General features: G+C 39.0%; 1 protein-coding gene across 4 annotated transcripts in view; it reads right to left on the reverse strand.

Annotated features, from left to right (window-relative positions):
• Positions 1-24,025, reverse strand: part of MCTP1 (multiple C2 and transmembrane domain containing 1) — a 288,852-nt gene that overhangs the window by 173,721 nt on the left and 91,106 nt on the right. For 2 of the 4 annotated variants that reach the window (XM_069777634.1, XM_069777635.1), the window contains exon 2: positions 468-582. In XM_069777634.1, coding sequence (XP_069633735.1) covers positions 468-582 — 115 coding nt within the window. Of the gene's footprint in view, positions 1-467; positions 583-12,704; positions 12,806-16,157; positions 16,343-24,025 lie in introns of those variants that run through there. The other 2 variants (XM_069777637.1, XM_069777638.1) reach the window with 2 other exon arrangements.

Below are 24,025 nucleotides of genomic sequence, written 5' to 3' on the forward strand. Positions count from 1 at the left end.
GACCATAAAATACCAGTATGTGATCAGGAGATTGGCCAGCAGGTAAAGCCTGGACACATCTAATGGAGGGGTTTTACTGTTTTTGTCTTTAAACACAGCTCCAGTATTTATCAGTTAAGCAATAAGTAACAAAATAAGTAGCAAAACAGCACTTCTGCGAGCAAGACAGCACAAATTTTCATGGTTAAAGTAAATTGATAATATTCAAAAAGGGAGGAAAATTAGCTAGCAGAAGAATTAAACCCATATTAGCTAAATTTTATTTCTCCTCTTCTGTGGGTTTTGCTAGCCTTAGCTCCTTTTACTCTGTGCTTTTAAGTCAAAGAACCTCTACATAGTTTTAAGCAAAGTTTAACTGACACACTTAGAATTCAAACCTTAATTGTAACTTTAATACCTTCATAGAAATTTACCCAACGGACATGTAACTTCTCAAACATTAAGGCAGTGTTTACCAGCACGCTTACCTCCACGGTCCCGTGCTGCTAGATTCTGTCCTCTCCTTAGAGTAACGTCCAACTGGTACATTCCGGGATCCCCAGAGGGAAAATCTGCATTACTTGTTCCCACCAAATTTGTTCTCTGGAGAAGAAAAAAATAAAAATGCAATAGCTAATGTTACTAAAAGTTTCATGTAAGGTGTATTTTTCTTCTGTATCACCATCCTGTTGAACTAAGACAAGGCTGTATCCCATTCCCCCACCTCCGCGCTAATACCCGAACACCAAGGAACCTGCTCCTCTCATCAGTACAATTCCTGAGCATCCTTTTTTTTAATTAAAAAAAAAAAGAACAAAAACCAAAAAACCGGTTGACATCTCAATGGTTAAATTTATTATTTAAAAAAGGTGGTTGAAAAATAATTCTTTGATATCTGTATTTATTATGGCAACCTCCATTTTTAATTACATTCACATACACTCCTGGCTCACCAGAGCAGAATAAGTAAGAAAAAACACAGCTGGACCTTACAGTACTATTAGCACTAGTCACCAGTACCCTCAAACCCTGTATTTATTCAACAGTGATAATCTAGGCATCGCATAGACCTACATGAGTTAGGATTTTTTCAGCTACTGCAGTACTTTGCAAGAGATCTGGTTTTTTCCACAGAGTTACGGAGGAAACGGCGGGGGGGGGGGGGGGGGGGGGGGGTCGAGGAGGGGATCATAAAGATATTAAGCACAGCTGTAGCTCTTCATTTGTAGTAGAGGCCTTCTTAGTTTGCCTGTATGCCAGGACAAAGGTAAGATTCTTAGAGCAGTTATTTGTATAAACTGTATCATAAAAAATTTAAAAAACCAAACCAAAACAGAATGCAAGTAAGTCTCTGGACTGCATGAATGGTAACCACATTTCTGTCCCAAATGACAAAGAAGAGAAATTATATCTTTTAGCATGTACAAGCTTTTGCAAAATAGTTTTTAACACATCTCTCTATAAGTAGCATCTAATTACAGTGCATGCTTGGAACACCACATTTAATTTGAAGACTAGAACAACTGTGTCTATTATACAGTCACAGTACATTCAGGAGCTTCATGTATCATACACACTGAGCACCATGGTTACATATTCTCATGCTAGGAGCTAAATCTTTTAAGACCAGTGGTATTAATATTTTATTATGCGATTATGGGTCTTCTGCAAGGAAAAAAAAGCAGCATGATAGAAACCTCTCAGAGACCACATGTGTACTAAGTGCTATACCACTTCAACAAGAAACTTCTGTTGTTTCTCTTCCTACTACCCACCTTTTCTTTTTAAGGTAGTAATAAATCTAAATCACGATGAAAACCACAAAATAAGGGCATTTTAACATACGGCTTATTCTTGTTATTCCAGAATGACAACTTTGAGCCATAGCATATTAACCTTTGCTGCAACATGTACAATGCTGGCCAAACTGCATACTGACATGCTCATCACTTCCACAGCAATGAATCGTTCAAAACTAGTGCACTTCAAGAGAAAATGGTTAGATGAGCCTTGGTTTGCAGGGGAGTGTTTTTTCGTGAAGTCTCTCTAACATTTATCTTCTAATTTTGTCCTTTTAAAGTAACAGTTGAGGCATGCCTGAAACTACCAAAAGACCTTGCAAGACTCTTGCAGAAGGCACCCACCTCCTTCTTTTAAATGACTAACGCCTCACTCACCATCTCTTATTTAATTCTTATTTAATGCACTGACTGCAGAAGGATACAAGATTGACAATAGTGAATTTCCACCCCACCCCTGCAATGCTTAGTGTCTAGTCCAGCTAGGCATAAGGAAACAATTGCATACTAGCCTGATCCTCAGCCTCATCCCAGTCCCCAGCATTCATCAGGGTATTGCAGAAGAAGAAACTTGTGTTCTGAAGTAAATAATAAACATCAAAACTTCCCTTCCTCTTTCTTGCTCTTCTACAGGAACTTGCAGACCCAAAAGAAACTTGATGTCTCCCAACATTTATAACCTTCTCCCCGATTCTTCCTCATGGCATCCCCGTCTCCCTTCCCCTTGCAGGTACAACACAAGCTCTACATTAAAATTCCTTGGTTTAAACGGTGCTGTATTGCTCCCTTCTTTTCCCTTTCTCACCTCCTTTTCAATGCTTTTCCTTCCTTTCTTCTTGCAACAGAACTTCACTTTCTTTTTAACATTTACATTAATTAGTTTTTCAGAGAGCTTTCAAGGAGGCTAGTAACAAGTAGGTGAGCAATGTAACAAACCTACAGGACATGAACAATTACACAAATGAAATAAAAAGCAAATAGATATTAACTATCCCTAAGTATCAGAAAATCAAACTGTTATTTCTGCATCAGAACAGCAGCATTTGAAGTATGCAATTAAAACTGGAAGTTGCCTTAATAAATGCAACTATCAATAAATCATTTTTCAAACACCTTTTTTAATAACCAACTTCAAAAGTTAAAATGGCAACTAGTAAAAAGAAAGAACCACTTTTGTGCAGTCTGTAGTAATGAACTAAAGTTAGAAATGTCTAAACAAGAAACTTGAGAGCATTTATGAAAGCTTACAATTGCCCTAACCAGGAAACAGTTTCAAAACCAAATTTTCTGAACTTCTAGATTCCAACTAATAACATCAAGAAAACAAGTTCTCTGTCGTTAGAAAAAAACCCCAAACATCACAACTAGAAGTTGTTGTGAGCCACAAGGCTGTTCCTTCCTGACTGCTGCAGGATGATGACACCAAGCCTGAAAAAGCAAGGGTGTGCCTTCACTTTTAGTGTCTAAAATGTACAGAAGGTCTCAAAATTACTTTTATTAAATCATTAACAAAAATGTTGAGATTCCAGACAAAGACCAGAAAGGCAATTAACCATATTTTCATATATACAAAATCACCTGTGGGAAGGCGATGCCTGAATTAATTACTTTGAATTTATTTTTAACAGTGGTCTGTCATCATTTTACTTTACAATATTCTATTTAGCTACGCTATGACTAAATTCTTGAACTCTACAATTTCCCATAAAATTGAAATTAATCTGTTTTAAGGGAAATTTATTATTTGGAACTAACACCAAAGCCTTGTATACAGTGAATTTCAACAGAGAATTTAAAGAACGCTGATCATCTTGCAAACAGGCCATGTGCAAAGGTCAGGACAGAGGTCTTGATGATCGTACCCATCCTCAGTTGCACTTTGTTGTTTTAATAGATACCAAACCCTCATGGGCTGTTCTCTTACCAAACAGTGAAAGCAACAACAGGAGCTGCTTTCACTTTCGGTAAGACATCCGGGAGAAGTTCTTCAACAGCCTGCACTTAAGTCAATCTGCAGCTGCAACTCACTTCTGACTCATGGCATGTCAAGTGATGCTCAAATGTGCCCAGAAAATGCATTGTTTTGTCAAGCTGAACTGAACACAGAGTTCATGCTGGCCACGCTTTTGACGGCCTCTACGAGTGGCACTCCTCCTTTAAGCATCTGTTTTTCCAAGAGCTATCTCTATATTATACAAATTCATCTGAAATCTGAAAGGAAACTATTTCCAACAAAGCTAGGAAGCAGAAATAAAATCATTTTTCAGTTTGGTTCCAATTTAGCCCAACAACATTTATTCCGCTGGGTGATTTATTAGCTGTAAGTCAGCTGAACCTTTTTACATTAGAGGGGTATACAAGGCAAGCCCATGATGGACACGGGATGCTCTATTAGAACAACTACCAACAAACAGCAGAATGGATAACTTCTAACTGGAAAACACTCAGTACTGTATTTTAAGACCAAAAGTCAAAGACAGCATTACTACATGAGTATGTATTAAGCACACTTATGGAGCTAATCTGTTAGCCTAACAATGTGAAATAATGTTTGCTCACTTTTACAGAAACTCTGGGGGTTTAGACATTCACTGAGACATACTGGAGACATACAAGACCAAGGGGAGCTGAGGAGGAACATGCCCTTGCCGAGGCCTTGTGCTACTGTCACTTTATGGGCCACACAAAAACCAATGGAAAGTGTCTGTGCATCTTAGCACCAAAAAAAAAAATAGTTTTCTGATCCCTGTGACTAGTATCCATGAGGAGTTTCTGCTACCCAAGGTGACACAAAGTCCAAACTATTATCAAGATGGTAATTAAAGGTTTTGATTTTTCTTAAAACTCCTATTTCTGTGGCATATAAAGAAAAAAATTTAATTTTCTCAGAAAAATTTCTAGAGCAGCTGGAATCTCTGGCTGCAGCTATGTCATGAAACTGTTCACTGCTAAACACTTTGCGATTCACTGATGTGAAAAGTTAGGCAAGTACTTCCACCTCTGTTGTTCACACCATGAAAGACACGGCTGTGTTTTCCAGATTTAGCAGCTTAATGACTAGATGAACAAACTATTTTTTACAGCTGAACAAATGTTGAGCATGTAAAAGGACTGTAAGCTAGCTGACAGGTAGGTACATGTGAGTAGCTGCACACCCGTAATAAAGGAAAAAGCTATCCCAGTTTTTGTACATCCAATGCTTCCACCATATCTAGTGTTCACTGGTCAGAACCCAGTTCCACCTCAGCTTGCAAGAAAAATGACACCACTTTAAAACTGACAGGATGGCTAAAATCACCACCATTCCCACACTATATCATTTTTCACAGCTTGTTAAAAACGTACTATAAAACATAAAGACAGTGAATCTGATTCTGGTCACTAGGCATTACTGCAGTCAGGGGTAAATCTGTTGAAGTCAGACTAGCAATTTATGGCTGAAAGATGAGAATCAGTAACATCATTTGTGCTATCTTCTTAAAAAACACATCACAAAGTTTCAGGCTAACTCATTAACTTCTCCCAGACTGAGACCCTGAAGATTACTACCATTTTTGCCATTGAAAACTATCCATCACCCTTTTACATCACCGTGAATACTGACATTCTCATTCAAAGCTCTTAAAATTTCTAACAATTAATCAGCTAAACCAACCCAAGAAATCAATGGCTTTGCTGCTCTCCTACAATTTATATACCATACACTAGCATGATTTTGTGCCAGCAATTCAGTGGATATAAGAGATTTAAGGAACTCTCTGATGCAGAAAACAATTACCACTTCGGAGGGACAGATCAAAAAATTTGATAAAGTCTGTTCAATGCCAAAACTGAAAATATTCAGCAGTTTAAAAAAAGTAATCGATACGTGTAACACACTCTCCCTTCCAAAAAGGAAAAAAAAAAATCTTTAGCAATACAGCTAAAAAATAAAACCCCTAATATTTTCCTATGCTTAAAAGTATATTTTGGAAATGCATATGAACTAGATTGAAGTAATACTCTTATCTGAGTCATTTCAGCAACAGGTTACAGCTCTGTTGATTTGCTGCTCCATTTCTATATTCCGCCAGAACACACTGATAAGGTAAGCAAAAAGCATTTATTTTTTCCAGTATAACACTTCCTTCAGTAGGTAAGGAAAAGTGAAACGTAACAAGAGTTGTATAAAAGAAATGACAAGGGAAGCTGGAGATGTGGCTGCACAGACTGTCCACATGCTGGAGTCGTTGTCAGGAAATGAGACGGTGAAATAAACCAGCATTCTTTTCATGGTTGCATACAATAGATGAAATTAAATCAAAGCATCCTGCAAGGAGGAAGCAGCAGAACATCAACAGTCAAGGGTTCACAGCACGGCATGAAATACTACCAGCTTTCGAACAGAAAAAAAATACCAAAAAGTTTGAAGTAATGTAACTGTGTCTTGTGCATAAGCTGAATTTTCCACTCTAGTAACTGCCTGGCTCAAACTGATTTCTTCAGATAATTTTCATTTGTCAAAGCTTCATGCTTTGGAAACACCTGCTTGCAAGAAACTTGGAAATTCTGAATATCCAAGTGGCTGTCAACTCCTTGTTGGTGCAACTAATTGGAACAGACTGTGCTTCAAAGTTACAGCAGTATAGCCAAGTGACAAGCAATTTTTAATTTCACTGAAAGTATTTACTTATCTAACTTAAGCGTTATGATGATCATGTTCTAAACAATACTTTGTATGCTAGTGTTCTGGTTGATGGCAAGTCAGGAAGAACTGAGGAACTTCTGAGTAAAACCAGTTATACAGCTCACTTCATCTTATTCATTCAATTTTCCTTATTCCCTAAATAAAAAGGCAGATGTATAATGTGAATCCATTTCAATAGCAATGTAAAAGAACTTTCTGGGATTCTAAATATTATTGGAAATTTGCAGAAATTGTTAGTAGCATTTTATATGCACTAATAATGTCCTTTCTGATTAACCATGTATGTGCTTCGGATGGGACTGGCTACTTTGTTAAAGCATGTCAGAGGATAGATATTTCCCATAGACAACGTCTGAGTATTTATAATGAATGTGAAAAGCCTCAGCCATTGTTGTGAAGATTTTGAATAGGATAAAATGTACTGATGAACTGTATAAGTCAGATTTTGTGTATGTGCTTTTTATCACATAATGGGAACAGTGCATACATGCTAGTCTGAAATGTCTCATTTATGAAGAACTATGAGTTCAAGATTAGTTCTGCAGAATAAAGAAATTTTTAAAATTAGCATTAATCACATACATACACACACACATTTTTATATATGTTGGTATGCTCTGAATATGACCATCTAGTTTATATTGTCAGGAAATACACTGTGGCTAAATGAGAGTCACGAGGGCATAAAAGATACAGCCTCTTTCCTGAGCTTTTTTGCTATGGCTGAAAGAGCTATTTAATCTGCTTATTAAAGAAAACCTTTAAGAATCAAATAGCAATACCGGCCATTTACATCTGCAGAATAATTGGAATATTTTTGGTGACATCTGCACAAATTGCTGCTCTTTGAGTTCATTTGAAAGCTACCAAAAGCAAATGCTCATTTTTGGTATCAAACTGATTACTGCCAACAGCTTGCTACATTTCCTTCTGAAAATGTAATGAATAGATGCAGAAATAGTAATAAAAGATGTAAGCATGTTAACATTTTGAAAGTTTTGGTATTCAGAAGTACAGTTCAAATCACTTTTTTCAGTTGAAGCACTAGCCCTGCCTGGCAGCAAAGGAAACCAAACAAATACTGGTATTGACAAAGCAATCAGAAGAGATTCCACCAAGTTGTTCCTCCTTCCATCTGTCTCCATACCTTGTTTTGGGGATGAAAAACTCAGTTTGCTGCCACTTATTCATTCAAGTCTACTATAAAATTTTACTTCTGCAGCACCCCTTAGAGACTAAGACAGTAAAGCAAAAAGAAAATAAAAACAAATAATCCCTTTTCCACAAAGATTATAAATTTATTCTTGAATAAAGCAACTACAGCTTCCTTCCCAGTTTTGCTACACTCCATCCTGGCCTCCTCACCCTCCCCCCATGTTATTATCCTCCCTTCTTATATTACAAATTAAAAGCTCTCGTCTGTTCTCTTCTGTGAGAAGCAACTGCTGTAATCATGACAAATCCTTCTGGGTTTAACAGTGTTTCTTACAGACACAATAGTTCACCTACATACAACCAATTGTAAGCACAGGGATTTAGACTGTAAGCTTTTCAAGGGCTGAAGAAAGTCTTTGTTTTCATATATAAGTAAGGACAGATAATTCTTTGCTGCATTTTCCAACACCTAGTACTCTTTTCATCCTTAAAAGTATATTGTCCCAACCTCTTTGTAACGGGTTGTGTAACAGTTTTTTTGAAAGTCCAAATACATTTTACCATTTTGTTTCCCCTTGTCTGGTACTGCTTTGATTAATTCAACGCTTTTTAATCCACCATTGATGAGCAATTCCTTTGTAGAAGACATAAGTTTAAAACTACTATATTTGGTATTTCAACTATTGAGTTATGAATTTGTAAGTAGAGTTTGATCAAGATCATAAGTACAGAAATATCAGTATCATTCTCTTTAAAATTAGGTGATTATTCCTACCACTCCAGTATAGCTACTGCTTTTAGCTAAACATGTTTTTCTGACACTTACATTTTACTCTATGATCAAAGTAATTTGTTACAACTAATTGGTTTGCTCTGGAATCATTTCTTTTAGCACCTTTTGCGCTGACAATGCCTCTTCATTAAACCAGGAAATAGCACATCTAGAGTAGGGTCTTCTCCAACAGCTTTCGTGGTGGAGGCTGATGTAGAGAAACCCCTGGGTCCTCACCAGCGGGTGTGCAGTCCTGCGCAATTAGACAAAAGCTTCCCTAACCACTGCAAGTGCCTTTTCAGGAGACGCTGGTTGAAGATGAAGGGAGGGATGGGTTGCGTGTAATTCACTTCTGAATAACATTGCAGAGGACATCAGGAATAAATTAAGTAGCTATGCTAGATAAATCAGCGCACTTCTGATTTGACAATATCTAATTAAAACTGTAGATCAGCACAATGGCTAGGGTATTCCTACTGCTTTCTCTTCAGAAACTCCTTTGCAACACAGAATAAGGAAATATTCTACTTCATTTAAAAGAAAACAAAACTATTTTCTACAAAAGATACCCACATTTCTAAGTCACACTTTCGGCTGTTCAGCAGCAAACTACACAAAGCATTCAACAAAAGTAGCCTTAACCCTGCAAACGTGTATAAAAATGCACACATATCCGAATACAACTTAACACATGGGACTACCAACCCTCCACAGCACTGAGCTCTTTTTATGTTTTATTTGTGCAAAAATTGACATTGTGAACTACTATTTCAGAGAATGAACAACAACAAAAAACCATTTACCTGCAATGTGGTCGCAACATGCAGTATAAATGGAAGCTTCATGGATATTGGAGAAAACATTTTCTAAATACATTATCTAAATTGCCTTGCCTTTACAGCCTATACAATTCAGATGCTTATTTATGTAAGCCTGAAAGCTATATTGAGAAAAATAATCTATTCCTGATTGCGTATAGTTACCTGGTGTTACCTCTATTAAAGTGTAAGGAAAAACTTTCTTTTCTGACATCCAGAAATAACTTGCTTTTCAGAAGCAAGATATAAACCAGGAAGAACTGGTTTTGACATGTTCCCAGTAAAAAACTTCTCCAGTTAAACCAGTACTATTGAAAAGTACTAGAAATACCTTTCCAGAAGTATCTTTCCTTCCTGCGTGGAAACTAGCTGTTACTGAAGTTATTGGGTTTTCTTCCTGTCTATGGCAAAGCCTAGAACTGTTGCGTGATACTTTTAGCTACTCTCCACTTGTCTTGACTGACACAAAAAATGTTTAAGTACAGAAAAAAAAATGGGTGCTTTCCAGGGCAGAAGCTGCAATGGCCAAGCACGTCGTAGCCGATTTTTGCATTACTGATGACCAACAATGCAGAACTCCAAACTAAGAATGATGACTGATGCTGAAATGAGAGACTATGGTCCCATGACACAAGACTGCAGCTCTTCACTGAAGTGAACATTTTCACAATTGCAGGCATGGATTTGCTGCTCAGGCCTTTGAAGAACTTCATGGAGGCCCTAGGGATGGCAGCCAGTCAGTATTGTCATTCTGTGGCCTCAAGAAGTAGTTGGGGATTGCAGAAACCACCCGGAGTGGATACAAAGGTGGTGAGTTGAGAAGTTGTAAGGAGCTCAGAAGTACTACTGTAGGTCTACTGTTCCTTAACCCAATCCTGATATATACACACAGTTCACAGGAAAGAAATCAGCTGTGAGGTGGAATAGAGTTCGCAAGGAAAAGTACCAGTGGTGCCTTTGGGTTGCAGAACAGGAGGAGGTCCAGTCCTCTAATGGCAAAACTCACTGTTGCCTGGTCTATACCCGCCACAGAAAATCACGCCTATCTTTCAGAGACCTGGCAAACTGTTCACATTTCAGCTCCACCACTGACTGCTGTAAGATGAAAAAAGTGAGAAAGTAATCTGCTCAGAATTTCTCAGAAAGGTCCTGAAATCCTTTGAAAATGGGGACTGGACTGTACCAATCTCCTCAAGAACCCATCTGAATCCCGAACTGATTTACCACGTATCAGAGGAGGAGAAATACCTTTGAAAACAGAACAGAAAAACCCCACCTACCAGAGCCACAGTGATTTCCTAAGTAGAAATGAACCCTTTATGAGCTGTGGTATCCACTACAGGGCACAGGTCTCCAGCAGTGCACACGTGTGCTTAGGGGCTGGTATTACCAAATGCCAGATAAAATGGGGAAGTGCTTTCTGTGGGCATTACTCAGTACGTCTCTGGCAAGTATCACAGAGTGACAAGATAACCCCCAGCTCCAGAATAAACCCCTGCTGTCATAAATAACTAATCAAGGGCCAGAGAAAAGGAAACAAAATGCAGACAGCTTTCCAACAGAATGCCTGTCTGCTGAATGGTGAAGCAATGATGAAGCTGTTCAGGTGAGACAGTAGCAAGTGTAGAGCATTTTCCCTCAAAAGTTTTCCTACGTCTTTTCTTCTGGTCATTTCCAGTGACAGGTTCTTTTTCTAGAAAAGATGTAAAATGTTTATCAAGCTGTATATTACAAAGCCCAAAGTTCTGGCAGGGAACCGATGCCTAACCTTTGATAACTCTTGGAGACCTGTTAACCCGAGCTGCAGACCAACCCTCCCAGGCTCCAGTGGCTGCTGTTTTTCTGGAGTCTGTATTGAACACCACCAGTAACTGCTCCCTCTCAGGCTGCTTGACAAGCTGCCTCTTTTTCAGGTTGATGCACGTTCTATTCTAGTCCTCCAACAGTTTTTCAGTAAAGCATAATCTAAGAGAACTGCATTTATTGAAAAGTGCGGACAGCCCACAGTCTTAGAGCAAACCGTTTCGTAGAGGGTGTATGAGGCAGTGTTGCTGTTATCCTTTACTGGTTACTGAAGATCTTACAACATTGTCCAGTTAGCCAGCACGGTCTGTTACCACAGCTTTGTCACCCAGAGACAGCTGAGGAAAACTGAGTTATTAGCTGGTTTAGCCCTTGCGTTTTTTATGGGGGCAGCTCATATTTCAAGAACTGACTCTTCAGAAAGATGCTTCCCTTCTCAATTCATACAGCGATACAGCTCAGATTCATTAATAATTTGTAAATATAGTCTATTCTTACAATGGTGTCCAAGGAGACCCAAAATTTTGCAAGTGTTGGAAACTATTCCTAAATGACACCAGTAATAATGAAGCACATATGAACCATTACCATATTTATTAACTCTCAGTTTAAGAAACTCTTCCTAGAATAGGGATAACAAAATTTGCTGATTGCCATCTTTCAGTAGGCAACTGCTCACCTTCTCTCATTAATTTATACTATGAAAAAAATTTTGGTCCCTTGCTTAATGCAAATAGTGCCACTATCACAATAATCATCACGCACACTCTCAAAAAAGTTATTTCTTTTAGCATCTTTGAGTAAACTAGGAGTATTAGCACAGTAATTGAGAAATTTCAGGAAGCAAAATAATGTGCGAGTACCTACAAAGCCAGCATCATTACAACTGAATAAGCTAAATGTGGATGGACGATACCAGAAAACTAAGCTGAAAATTCAAGTACAGTCAGCACCATTGGAATAAACATTCCCATCAATTCAAGTCTTGTGACAAAGCTATAACCTAGTACAGACAGGCCAGTTCTGCTAACGCGGATTCAAAGAAGTGACAAGACCCCCACAAGGCACCCTGACCACTCAGCTCAGGAGAACCAGTATCAGCACTGGTGACAGGTGAACATGTCCTTCCTTTCAGTGTCTGTTGTTCACATCTCCCACACTTTCCCCATCTTTGTGAAGCACATAAATATTGTGAGATTATTCATTCCCCCTGGAAGAACACATGAACATTACAGGGCTTCATCAGCACAGTCCCTGCCCAGCCACCGCTGGCACCAGGGGAGCAGGGGACAACAGGTGGTGAAGAGCCCAGGAGAAACTGAAATGACAGATGCCACTTCTCTGCACACCAAGCACCTCCCACAAATTGGATCAGATTGTTGACCAGCAGCCTCTGCTGAAGTCCTTCATTGCAGGGCTGAGCTGCAGGCAGACAACCTGCCATCCCACCACAGGCACACGGACATCCCATCGGACAGAGAGGAAATCGGCGTCTGGTGTTCCTGTCACTTTGCCTCACAGTGAATCCCATGATGGGAGATGCGATGCCAATTTCACAAGGTAAAATAGAAAATAAACAAATAAGCAAATCCACTGACTTAACTACCGATTTTTAAGGACAAGTGAGGTCAGGGACATGGAGAAATGAAGTGCTCTGGCTCAAGCTGCAGCTGGAGAAGGAACCGGCTTACCCCAGAAGTTACTCCTGCTCCTAAAGTTTCAGTTGGATGTGGTAGCTCCACGTTTTCCTCATGCACCGCTCCTGGCTACGAAGTTCTTCAATCCAAGTGGACTGGAACATGCCCAAACACAGTAAAGTAAGGAGAAGAATTTATTTTCTTCCACAAGTAGACAGCTTGCTAGAAATCCCATGGATATTCCCAGATAATTGAGCTGTCTCAAATGTAAGTGGGCTCCCAGAGGAGATGCTTTCTTTGCACCATTACTGATACACTTCATTTGCCCTAGCTGTATGTGCATCTCAGTGGTTTCTCCACCTGCATTAATCCCTTCAAGGAGGATTGTTAAACAAAATGGGAATTATTTTGAAACTCAAGGCAATTTGGTCAAATCTGCTAAAATTTATTACAGCATCCTTCTCCCTAATCTCATTCCCTACCTTGCCCCCTTCAACCATTTTTATTTTAGAGGGGAAAACGAGCAAAAATTGCTCATAAGGAAAACCTAGAGTCACAAGGGGGAAAGGTCTACTCTTAGTTCTGGAGATATCAGAAAGGATGATACTACTCTTCATCAATTACTAAATAACAAATACTATGCAAAATATTTCTAGAGCAAATTTTATTATCAGATTATTCATCTTACTTGTGAAAAAAACTACCAACGGGTTATCTTATCCCACAGGAATGTGAAGCTGATTATTGGCCTCAGAATTTCCCACAACTGTTTACAAAATATCACCTCTAACTGAAAGGTAATTTTAAAAATAAACTAAATGTGTAAAGGGCCTTGACAAATTGATTAGAGAGTAACACTTTAAAATCTACTTTGAGTGTAAAATTAAACTCTAGAAAAAGTTAATTAAAGGGAGTTTTTCATGACCCCACTGCCTCTTTCAACAGCTTATTTTCAGTTTTAGGAGGTCACTCAGCACTTCTTCCCCTTCTACTCAGCACTGGTGAGACCACATCTGGAGTGCCGAGGCTGCCTGGTATGAGAGAGATGCAGACGCACTGCAGCAAATCCAACAACATGTCACAGAGATGATGAAGGGATTGGAGCATCTGTTGTATGAGGAGAGGCTGAGAGAGCTGGGACTGCTCCACTTGGAGAAGAGAAGTTTCCTCTCCAAGAGGGGGATCCTACTCCTGTGTATAATACTGGCCAGGCTCTTGGTGGTGGCCTGTGACAGAAATGGCTAATAGGATATTTCACTTTAAACATGAGAAAAAACTATTTTTCCAGTATGAGGGTGGTCAAACACTGGAGCAGGTTGCCCAGAGAGTGTCCCTGCTCAAAACCTGCTCTGACATGGTCCTGGGCAACCTCCCTGACGATGACCTTCCTCTGAGCAAGAGGTTCAAGTGGGCTATCTCCAGAGGTCCCTGCAAACTTCAGCCATTCTGGGATTCTCTACTGCTTTGCAATATCATAATAAATAAACTATATGCTGACCTCAGCTACCTTTCCTCAAAGCGTTGGTTTGCCTTCCACTTCTGGTTGCACTGGTACAGCAGTGCTGCAGCTGACATTCAGAACTACCATCTTCTCCACCCCTTAGGAGCAGAGTATGTCCAAGATAGCCATAAAACCTGAACAATTCAAAACAAGCCTATATATATGCCTTGCATTTATGCTGCAATGCTCACTTGTAATGTTGTAACTTACTTAAACCCTTCTCCTGCACATGACAATCTTTCTCTGTAAAGAAATCCATTATTTTCAAAGATACAAGAAGACTTATTGTGTATGACTATATAAACATGTAGTTGCTTCCTGCATGCACTTCAGAGTGCATTTACCTGCACTCTCAAAAATCCCAAGACTATAATCTTTTTCAAAAATGAAAAAAATTTACTTCCTTAAGCAGAGTAAGTGAAAATCATCATGAAACAAATCAGGTCAGACTTTCATCTGGGCAGAATTATTTGGTTCCCTGGAAAAGCAGAAAGAATGACCACTCCTGTGCCATTTTGGTTTTAAGAAGATTATTGGAAGTTACGTGGGCTGAGTACATTTTTTCAAGTACACACGCATTTGCACTCCTGAACACATGATGCACACACAAAGTAAATGGGGAAGTAAGAGCAGTCTGTAAGGGAATGGAAATACAAAAATCACGTACTTTGTTTTGTCCAAAATAAGCCTTAAATTCCTAAAACTATCAAACTGTGAAGCATTAAAATCATGTCTACATTTCCTTTTTCTATTTTTTCCAAAGACTAAGTCTCAGGCAGATGCAGCACTATACTAATTTCTGACAGCTAGCATTTTTATCATCTCTAGAGAAACTTGCAATACCACGCACAAAAATCCTCTCACTTGCCTGAAGAGTGCAGAATTACACTGCAAGTTATGTCAGACATGGCACATGAAGGATAACTCAATTGAGAACTAGAGACAGGTGTCACATCTATATCAAAGATGATCTGTGAACAATTGGCTGTCTCCATTTCAAAATGTGATAAATACCTGAAGCCAACATATATGCCATCTGCATCACTCTCTCAAAAAACAATCATCTTCAGTCATTGTATTTAAAAATACACTGTCCACATTTTCACAACAGAAAACCATACTAAAATACTCCTAATTTTCCATATTATTAATCATAATCAATTATATAAATAAATATGCACACACTTTACATAACCTAGGTTATTCAGAAGTAAGTGGTTTTGTATTTAAATTATATGAGAAAACTGTATTTTAAATTTTGGGAAATACAACTATCAGAACATGGCATTTGTATTGTTTTTGAATTAATTTTAAAGCAAATACAGCAATAGTGTTGCTACCAGTAAAACAACACTAAACTGGTTCTAAGAGAAACTTCCTCAGTGCTTGTTGTACTTAATAGTTCAAAAGACCAGTGTTACGAGGATAACACTGGTCTGTTAAATACAAATGGCAAAAACATTTTAAAAATAAGATTCAGATTTTCCAGTCAAAGCTAGATTTACTTGACCATGTGCTGCATAGATATTTAGATATGTCCTATTGCCATTAAGGAATGACAGTGTGTTACAGCTACAAAATCCATAAAAATCCACAAACTACTCAGCATAAGACAGGTATCCGAGAGCAATTTAAAAGGAGTAATGGTCTTCAAACTACCAAACCTGTAAGTAATTAAATAGACAGATTCTTCTGTTAACATGGAGAATTCAGCAGAAGAATGACAACAGTGAGATTTCAGAAAATCTCCTGTATTCTAAACTACTGCAGACATCGGTCTACCTGTGAGTGAGTGATGCTTCTCTCTGTGTGATTTTGTATACTCTAAACTGAAGAAACACTTTTCCTCATTCTGTATTATCCACTTAGGGCATGCAGTTTCCATCGAAAGCAAACATTTAATTATTTTCAAAACAAGAGTTTTACATTACCTACATTTTAAAGCAGGACGCACATAATACTGTATCAGAGCATGTTAGACCTTATAAAAAAAACTAAATTCCTACCTTACCAGGTCCAAACTGAGAAGTTCCTCCAGCTTTCACCTATTTAAAATAGTATTACAGGAGTGAATTCAGTATCTTTTGCTTCACAAAGATACCTGCAAATCTGAATTAGCCTTTCGAGCTGGCAACTGCTCAGTAATACTGCTCACCTCCAGCTGGTAGCAACAGCTCTGTGCAAATATCATTTGACTACTGCTGTGAACTGCAGCTACTCAGACCGAAAGTAAGATAAGTCTTGTATGTGAATATGTTTCAACACATATTCAGAGGAAATGACTCAACTATCTCCACATCTTTAAACATTGAAAGCTGTTTCCTCCCCCCTCCCCCACTGCAGATGATGGTGTAAACTGAAGGGTTCTGTGGTTTATTTATTAAATGTTGGCATTAAACAAATATTAAAGCTCAACTGGTGAACACCAAATTAGAGATCATCCCTACACTGACTTTTTTCAAATAATACCTTGAGCAGAGAAATACTAAACTTAAACATTTGTTTTACTAAATGCATATATAAGTATTCCATTAAAATAAAAGAGAATACATGCTTTCTATCCCAGTGTATTAATTCTGAAGATATTTTGAGATTTAAAAGCAGTATTCAGATACCACCTGATATTCATCTTACAAAATTTCAGAAAAATTCCTTCTTGGCCATTATAGAAATATCAGAAGCTGAAAAAGGAGGAATTGAGATAAGAAGGAAATGATAAAAATGTAGATTTTATCCAACTGAATTTCAATATGCATTCAGTTATAACTGAATAAGTATTCCATAACTGGATATGCATTGTTATTTGTTTGGCATTAGAGGCTACCCAGTCTTATATACCTTTGGTATGGCAATTTATTTCTTTAATCTCTACCCACTAAAGAAAATCTTGCTTTAATTTAGCTTGAATCTTGAACACAGAAAGACAAACGGCTCTCCTTAAAATCTCTATATGTCTGTTACGTTTTGTAGTCATTTCTGTTCCTTTAACATCCCTCTGTATCAGACTGCTTCTGATCTACGGGTTCTCAGTTTTCTGGGGTTTGGTTTCTCTGCAGTAAACATAATATTCTACAGCTGATGAAAAACGAGCACCATTTGGAAACCTGGATTCTCTCTCCCTAGACCTCTCCCTGGATACTTGGGACTCCCTCTCAGCTTGATGCAGTTCACCTGGGAATGCACAATTCTAGATTTAAACCCAGTGATTTCAAAATACTAGTTTTAAGCTTTATGGATAATCAGAGAGCACATAGCAGGCTGCAGCCAAGTGGGCAAACCACTTTTCTCAAGAAGTCATGTTTTAAACATAGAAATAACTGATTTAGTATATATCATTAACAGCTGTAATGAAACACCATTAAAAATTCCAGATTCGTCCCTCAACAGCACCTTCCTACAAAGCAGAACAGTTTGGTTGAATTAGTTATATCACATAGTGGCCAACTTGCACACTAGACTTGGTCAGAATGTTCTTTTTCTTAGTTTAGCTTAGTTTATCACTTCAAAAGGGTGGAGTTAAATATGCTTTTGGCATTCACTTCAGGACAAAAATCACTCCTAAAGAAAAAAGAGCATCTATCAGAATCACTTGCCTAAGAAAGGAGACTGACTACAGGTTCTGATAGACCTGGATGAGATGCAATACACTGAAATAATAGAAATCATAGGAAATGGGTGCAGAAGAAACCTCAAGAAGCCATCACTCCCATGGCATGAAGGAAGATCATATATGTGACATATATATGACACACATGCGACATGCCAAGAGGTGAAGACAACTTACATTTTGGCAGACTTCTCACTACCAACGCCCAGAAGTAACTTAGGAGAACAGATTAATAAGGATTAAAGCATCTCCTTTCTCTACTACAAGATATATTTTCCCTAAACCAGCAAAGTTTTATTTTAAAAAATGATAGGGAGTGATGGTTTTGTTATTAAGATAAGGATCGGTGTAGCCTTTATGGCTTCAGATACATGCACCTGCCCTTGCTCATATCATTTAATCCCTATGTGCCTCATTTTCAACCACTGGAAGCAGTGTAGTAATTCTCCCTCACTTTGCAATGAAGGGCAGAGCACTCAGATATTGCTATGAGAGGGTCCACAAAAGGAATAGTAACATTTGTTATCTCCCTGACTGCAGCTCTGGAGAACAATGATTTCATTTTTAAGTAGCACATACATTGCTGCTTTCATTTAACAGCAATATCCAAAGAACTCCAGGTATTTTCCATAGAGGAAAAGCAAGCAATGGAGGACAAAACACTACAGGAAGAAGAAATCGTAAGGCATATGTTTTTTAAAACAATGTAGTCTATCACTGCTGTCTGCCTTCAAAGCAGTAAACCCCATCTGCTCCAAACGAAGAAATACTAAAAGACAGGTTCTTATATATGGTCAAACTCCATCTGGGAAGAGCTCTTTGCAGAAGTGGCTTGAAAGATGGTACAACATCCATCACTTTTCATGATGATAGAAGAAAGCACTTTGCTACTCAAGACCACAACAACATGCTGAAACAGGAATGCTGCTGATGGGGACCCACCCCAACGAGCTCCTTACACTTGTGCATAAAACAGGGAGATGAAGATCATTAAATTTCCCATCAGGTGCACTCTTGGGAAAGTATCCCCTTCTTGACTGATGCCTCCTGAACTCTCCATCATCCAGCCAGTCCCAACAGCCACTCTCCTGGGTCCTCACGCTGAGGGCTTCCCCCAAAGCCACTGATGACTTCTCTTCCATGCCAGCAAAGGGGCAAAGGGAGTATGGACTGAGAAATGCCATCCAGAGGGCTCAGGCGGATGCTTGGATGAAAAGCTATAATACCCCACACTACAGCGGACATGCAATGGTGTGCATCTCCCACAACAGTGGGAGAAAGCCTTTTTTTGGTCTCCTATTTTTTCATTTTCAGAATGTGCCTCTCTCCCTAAAGGCACATGATGATATATTGTTGCACTCACAAACATTTTGCAAATTTGGTTTTTGAAACCCTATTACAATGGATGAGAAATCAGTTATTTGGAAGGCAAAACAGGTCTCGTAGCTCTCTGCTGGGAGAAATTAAACAGCAGACAATGGACAAGCGACACTGAGTAAAGTGTGTTTAAAATGTGCATTTTCTGATGAAGTTCATATGCCAATAAACACACATAATAAAAACAGTTGCTACAGAATCCACGTGCACATTTCAGTTACATGAGTTAGCTTTTGAAACAACCATATGAAAAGGTTCTTTACTCATGCTAAGAAATAACTGTGATTAACTACACCCTAACTTAGTCATTTGAGTAACCCATTGTACATTGACCTGAAAGAGTGGAACAACTTATTCCATCTGTTCCACTTAGAACAGCAGTGCTATTTTTCTTCAGAAAACTTTACAGTTTTGTAAGCAGCATCCAGTTTACCAGAGTTTGCTATACATTTTCAAAAGGAAAATACTACCTGCAAGAGTTTTGTAGCATTACATCCTGATTTGGCATTCTAAATTAACACAGAATTAATGAGATCCCTCTTGTTAGTATTGGTGCAATAGGGGGAAAATAATTCTCAGTTCATTAAAAGACAGTAATTGTAATGCTGCAACAATGCCTGATTAGAAGGATACAAGCATACTGCTTTCAATATTGAACTGACAGTACTATATTTCTTTCAACTCAAGACCTTTGTTTAACGTGATAGCATTTTTTCCTTAGTTTCACAGAATGCAGATACTTTCACTGCTGGTGAATGCCTCATCTTCTAATCACAGGCACATTTAGCAGCACTGGAGTTGTCCTGTGTGCAGCAGAACCATTTTTCAGGCTGCACAGCCTCAAGCAGGGAGAATGCCACCAGGTCAGTGCTCCTTCGTTCATTCCTCTGTGGCACCTTAATTTCATGACCAAGAGACAGAACAGCAACCATAACCATCAGCGACAACAGTTAACTACAAATAATGGTGCCAAAACTATGATGCAGCTAGTGTGATTAATTTACATGAGTTAAACTACTAATGCCAATTTCCCTATACCTTGACTAATGGCTCTGTTTTTCTCTGCTTAGTGACAGCACACTTCATCTGAATTTCTTATTAATTACATCTGCCCACATGAATTATTTTTGCAGATGGAATCAAATACACTTTACTCAGATACTGACTCTCCTACCAAAACGTGAAAAAAATACCAAAAAATAAATAACAATTTTACTGAGTATATAGGAATTTTACTGAATATATAGGCTTTTAGAGGCTTCCAGCCTTACCTCTGCAGACCACCAAGGAGTCAGTTGCTGCCAGCTGAAAAGAAAACTAAACCCAGCTACTCATTGTACATGGGGAAGCCTTACAAATGATTACTCTAGTCCTGCCCACTGTGAGCTCACTTCTCCAAAAAGCTTCCATGAGAGTGCATCTTCCAGGACAAGAAGACCAGGCTTCTCATGCCTGTCTGCCTGTTATATAGAAGAAGGGTGATGAGGATGAAGAGGTCCTTGATACAAATCAGGACAAAAATTTCAAACACAAGGACCACAACTGTCTTTCCAAGAACTTCACGACAAACCCTAGTAAAGGGGATTTTTCTAGAGACAGGAAGCAGCAAGTCTGGAAGAGATACAAAAGATCATCAATCAATTTCCCAGGGAAGATACTACCTACCAAATAGCCTGCTAGAACTAAGTTATCCGGTATCCATCCCATCACTTACACTTTCACGCTACTAGCCAACAGAAAGTAAAAATGCTTCTCACAGTATGTTGTTCACAAAAGAATAGCCTGAAGCAGGGATATTGGAAAGGCTGTTAAATCAACATTTAAGGGAGGAAAACACAAATACACAGTATTTAGACCAACAAGAGTTCTAGAAGGCCTGGAACAGCTGCTGCAAACAGGCACTGACACTGGTGCCCTGTCCTGTGCCACCACATTAAGCAGAGAGCACGGCTCCACTGAACTCCTGCAGCAAGCCCACTCATCTGTAAAGAGTCAGCAGCCTACACAACAGCCAACCTGACAATAAATCTTTAAAAATCGGAAAGATTATACAGTAATATGCTTGTGTAGAGAAGTGTGGAAGAATAAAAGCCAGAAAACCAGACTGGAGGGTAATTTGTTTTTCTGCATTTTACATTACTAATGCAGTTTATACCAGTTATTTGATCCTCTGTGGTATATAAACACTGAAAGATTTTGGGAATTCCACAGGAATATGGCAGTTCTGCTCACCTGCTACTGGTACCTAGTGGCACCTGCTTGTGCTTTGCTCATCTGAAAAAAGTGTATTTGCATGCCAGATACACCAAAGCTGTTAAGTTCTAAACGAGGTCACCAAAACCAAGCTGACAGCCTGCTACAATGAGATGACTGGCTGGCTGGGTGAAGGGAGGGCAGCAGGTGGTGTTCATCTCCACATCAACAAGACTTTTGGCATCGTCTCCCATAACAACCTCATCAATGAGCTGACAAAGCATGGACTGCATAAGTGGACAGAAAGGTAGGCTGCTATACCACCGGGCTCAGTGGTGGAACCAGCAGCACAAGGTCCAGCTGGAGGCCAGTCACCAGCAGTGTACCCCAAGGAGCAATACTGGGGCCGGTATGCTTAGCATCGTCTTTAATCACTTGGAATACAGGGCAGAGCACGCCCTCATCATTCACGGACAACGTAAAACTGGGAGAAGTGGCCAACACACCAGACAGTCATGCTGCCAGCCAGAGGGACTTGGACAGGCTGGAGAAATGGGGAAGTGTCAAGTCCTGCCCCCAGGGAGGAAAACCACCATACACCAGTAAGCACTGGGGGCCAACCAGCCGGAAAGCAGCTCTGCAGTGAAGGTCCTGGAGTCCTGGTGGACACCAAGCTGACCACAAGCCAGCAACCTGTCCTTGCACCAAAGCAGACCAACAGCCTCTCCGGGGCTGCACGAGGCAAAGCATCGTCAGCAGGTCAAGGAAGTGATCCCTCCCCTCTGCTCAGCACTGGTGAGGCCATATTTGTAGTGGTCTGTTATGGGCTCCCCAGTATATTAAAAAAAAAACCGAGACATACTGTAGTGAGTCCAGCAAAGGACCACAAAGATGATGAAGGGATCAGAGCATCTGTCATACGAGAGAGGCTGAGAGAGCTGGGACTGCTCCACCTGGAGAAGAGAAGGCTTGGGGGATCTTATCCATGTGTACCAGATTGGGTTGTACAGAAGATGGAGCCAGGGTCTTCTCAGCAGAGCCCAGTGTCAGGACAAGGGGCAATGTGCACAAACTGAAATACAGAAAACTCTATCTGAACACAAGGGAAAAAGGTTTTTACTGTGAGGGTGGTCAAACACTGGACCAGGTTGCCCAGAGAGGTTGCAGAGTCTCCATGCTTGGAGACACTCAAAACCCAACTGGACACAGTCATGGGCAACTAGCTCTAGGTGACCCTGCTTTGAGTAGGTTGGATGAAATGATCTCAAGAAGTCCCTCTCAGCCACTTGGTGCTTCTGTAAAAACCTTTGCTTTTTATCTGATAATGTAAAAAGAAAAGAACTGTTTGGGGACCCGCTGATTAGAATCTCATTTTTCAAGACGCTTCAAGCTAATAGTCTTCCTATGTTTGCCGATGAAGTAATTACCGATACTAAATTAACTTAAGGAGCTGCATAATAAAGGTCAATTTAAAAAAAAAAAACAACCAACAAACAAATAACAGTAGGTCCAAGGAAAATGCATGTTAAGAAAAGAAATAAATATCAATTATTACTTTATTACAAGCTACTCAAATACTTTTTTTCATATTCTCTAGGCTCTATACAGATGGTTTTGCATATAGATGCGTACAATAATACAAACAGTGTGTACAAAAATGTAACAAACTAGATTATTTAACAAACCAGTTTCCCAAGCACTTTAATCACTGAGTGCTTTGATAAAAATGACAGGATAATGCATTTTCTTGCTCTGTAAGGTATTCTGAAATTTCTCATTTCAGCTGAACAGACTGTTGCGCACAGAAATGCTCACCGATGCCGTTAACATACACATTGTTCCATCACTCCACAGTGCTCATATTTGGAGCTCAAAGGCTTGTTCATAAACCATATGCAGCAGAGGCTCTGCAAGTCATGAGCCTCTGTTGTGAATCTGCACAATGATTTAAAGATTTCTTTTGTTTTACTTATGATTGTATTTCTGAAGCAGCTTGTTCACTTTAAAAGTATAAATTATCAAATGGTAGGTAGGTTTAAGACAAGGGCAGGCTTTAGATTTGGTAATCTGATAAAATTACACCTGCTACCGTATAAGGTTAGTCCATCACATTCTCATGTAAATAGTTTTAATGCAAAAGCTGACCTTGGCTGTTCAATAAAGGTAACCATTTTTATTATTGGCCTATCTGCTATTTGACTTAGACTGTATTCTGTTTTAGACCTCACTATTAATTATCAGATACTGTGCTTTAAACTTTTGAGGAAACTGTTAAGTAGGATTTCATAAACCAGAAAGTTTTGTCAACTTAAAACACCAACTTACATGTCAAATTGTTGGGTTTTTTTAATTTAGGGAAAGGATAGCATCTATGACAATTAAATACTGGTGGAACAATGTCAAAAGTAACTTATTAAATTGAAATCACTATGCTGTCTTTTTAATCCTCAGCAATTGTTCTTGTAGAGTTCTAGATTTCCCTTATCTGATTAGTATACATATGCTAACCTCTGAAGAGTCACCCTGGGATGGTATCTGACTTTTGCCACACTATGAGAAAGTCAAGCAACTGTAAGGTACCAGCAACTGTATACTCTCACTGCTTATAGAAAGGAGAGCAAATAAGTACAACCTATAAAGAAAGCTGTCTCTGCAGTAGATTTGTGCTTGGAATTGGATGGAAATGTAATCTAGACC

The sequence above is a fragment of the Haliaeetus albicilla genome, chromosome Z (assembly GCF_947461875.1).
Source record: "Haliaeetus albicilla chromosome Z, bHalAlb1.1, whole genome shotgun sequence".
Classification (NCBI taxonomy): domain Eukaryota; kingdom Metazoa; phylum Chordata; class Aves; order Accipitriformes; family Accipitridae; genus Haliaeetus; species Haliaeetus albicilla.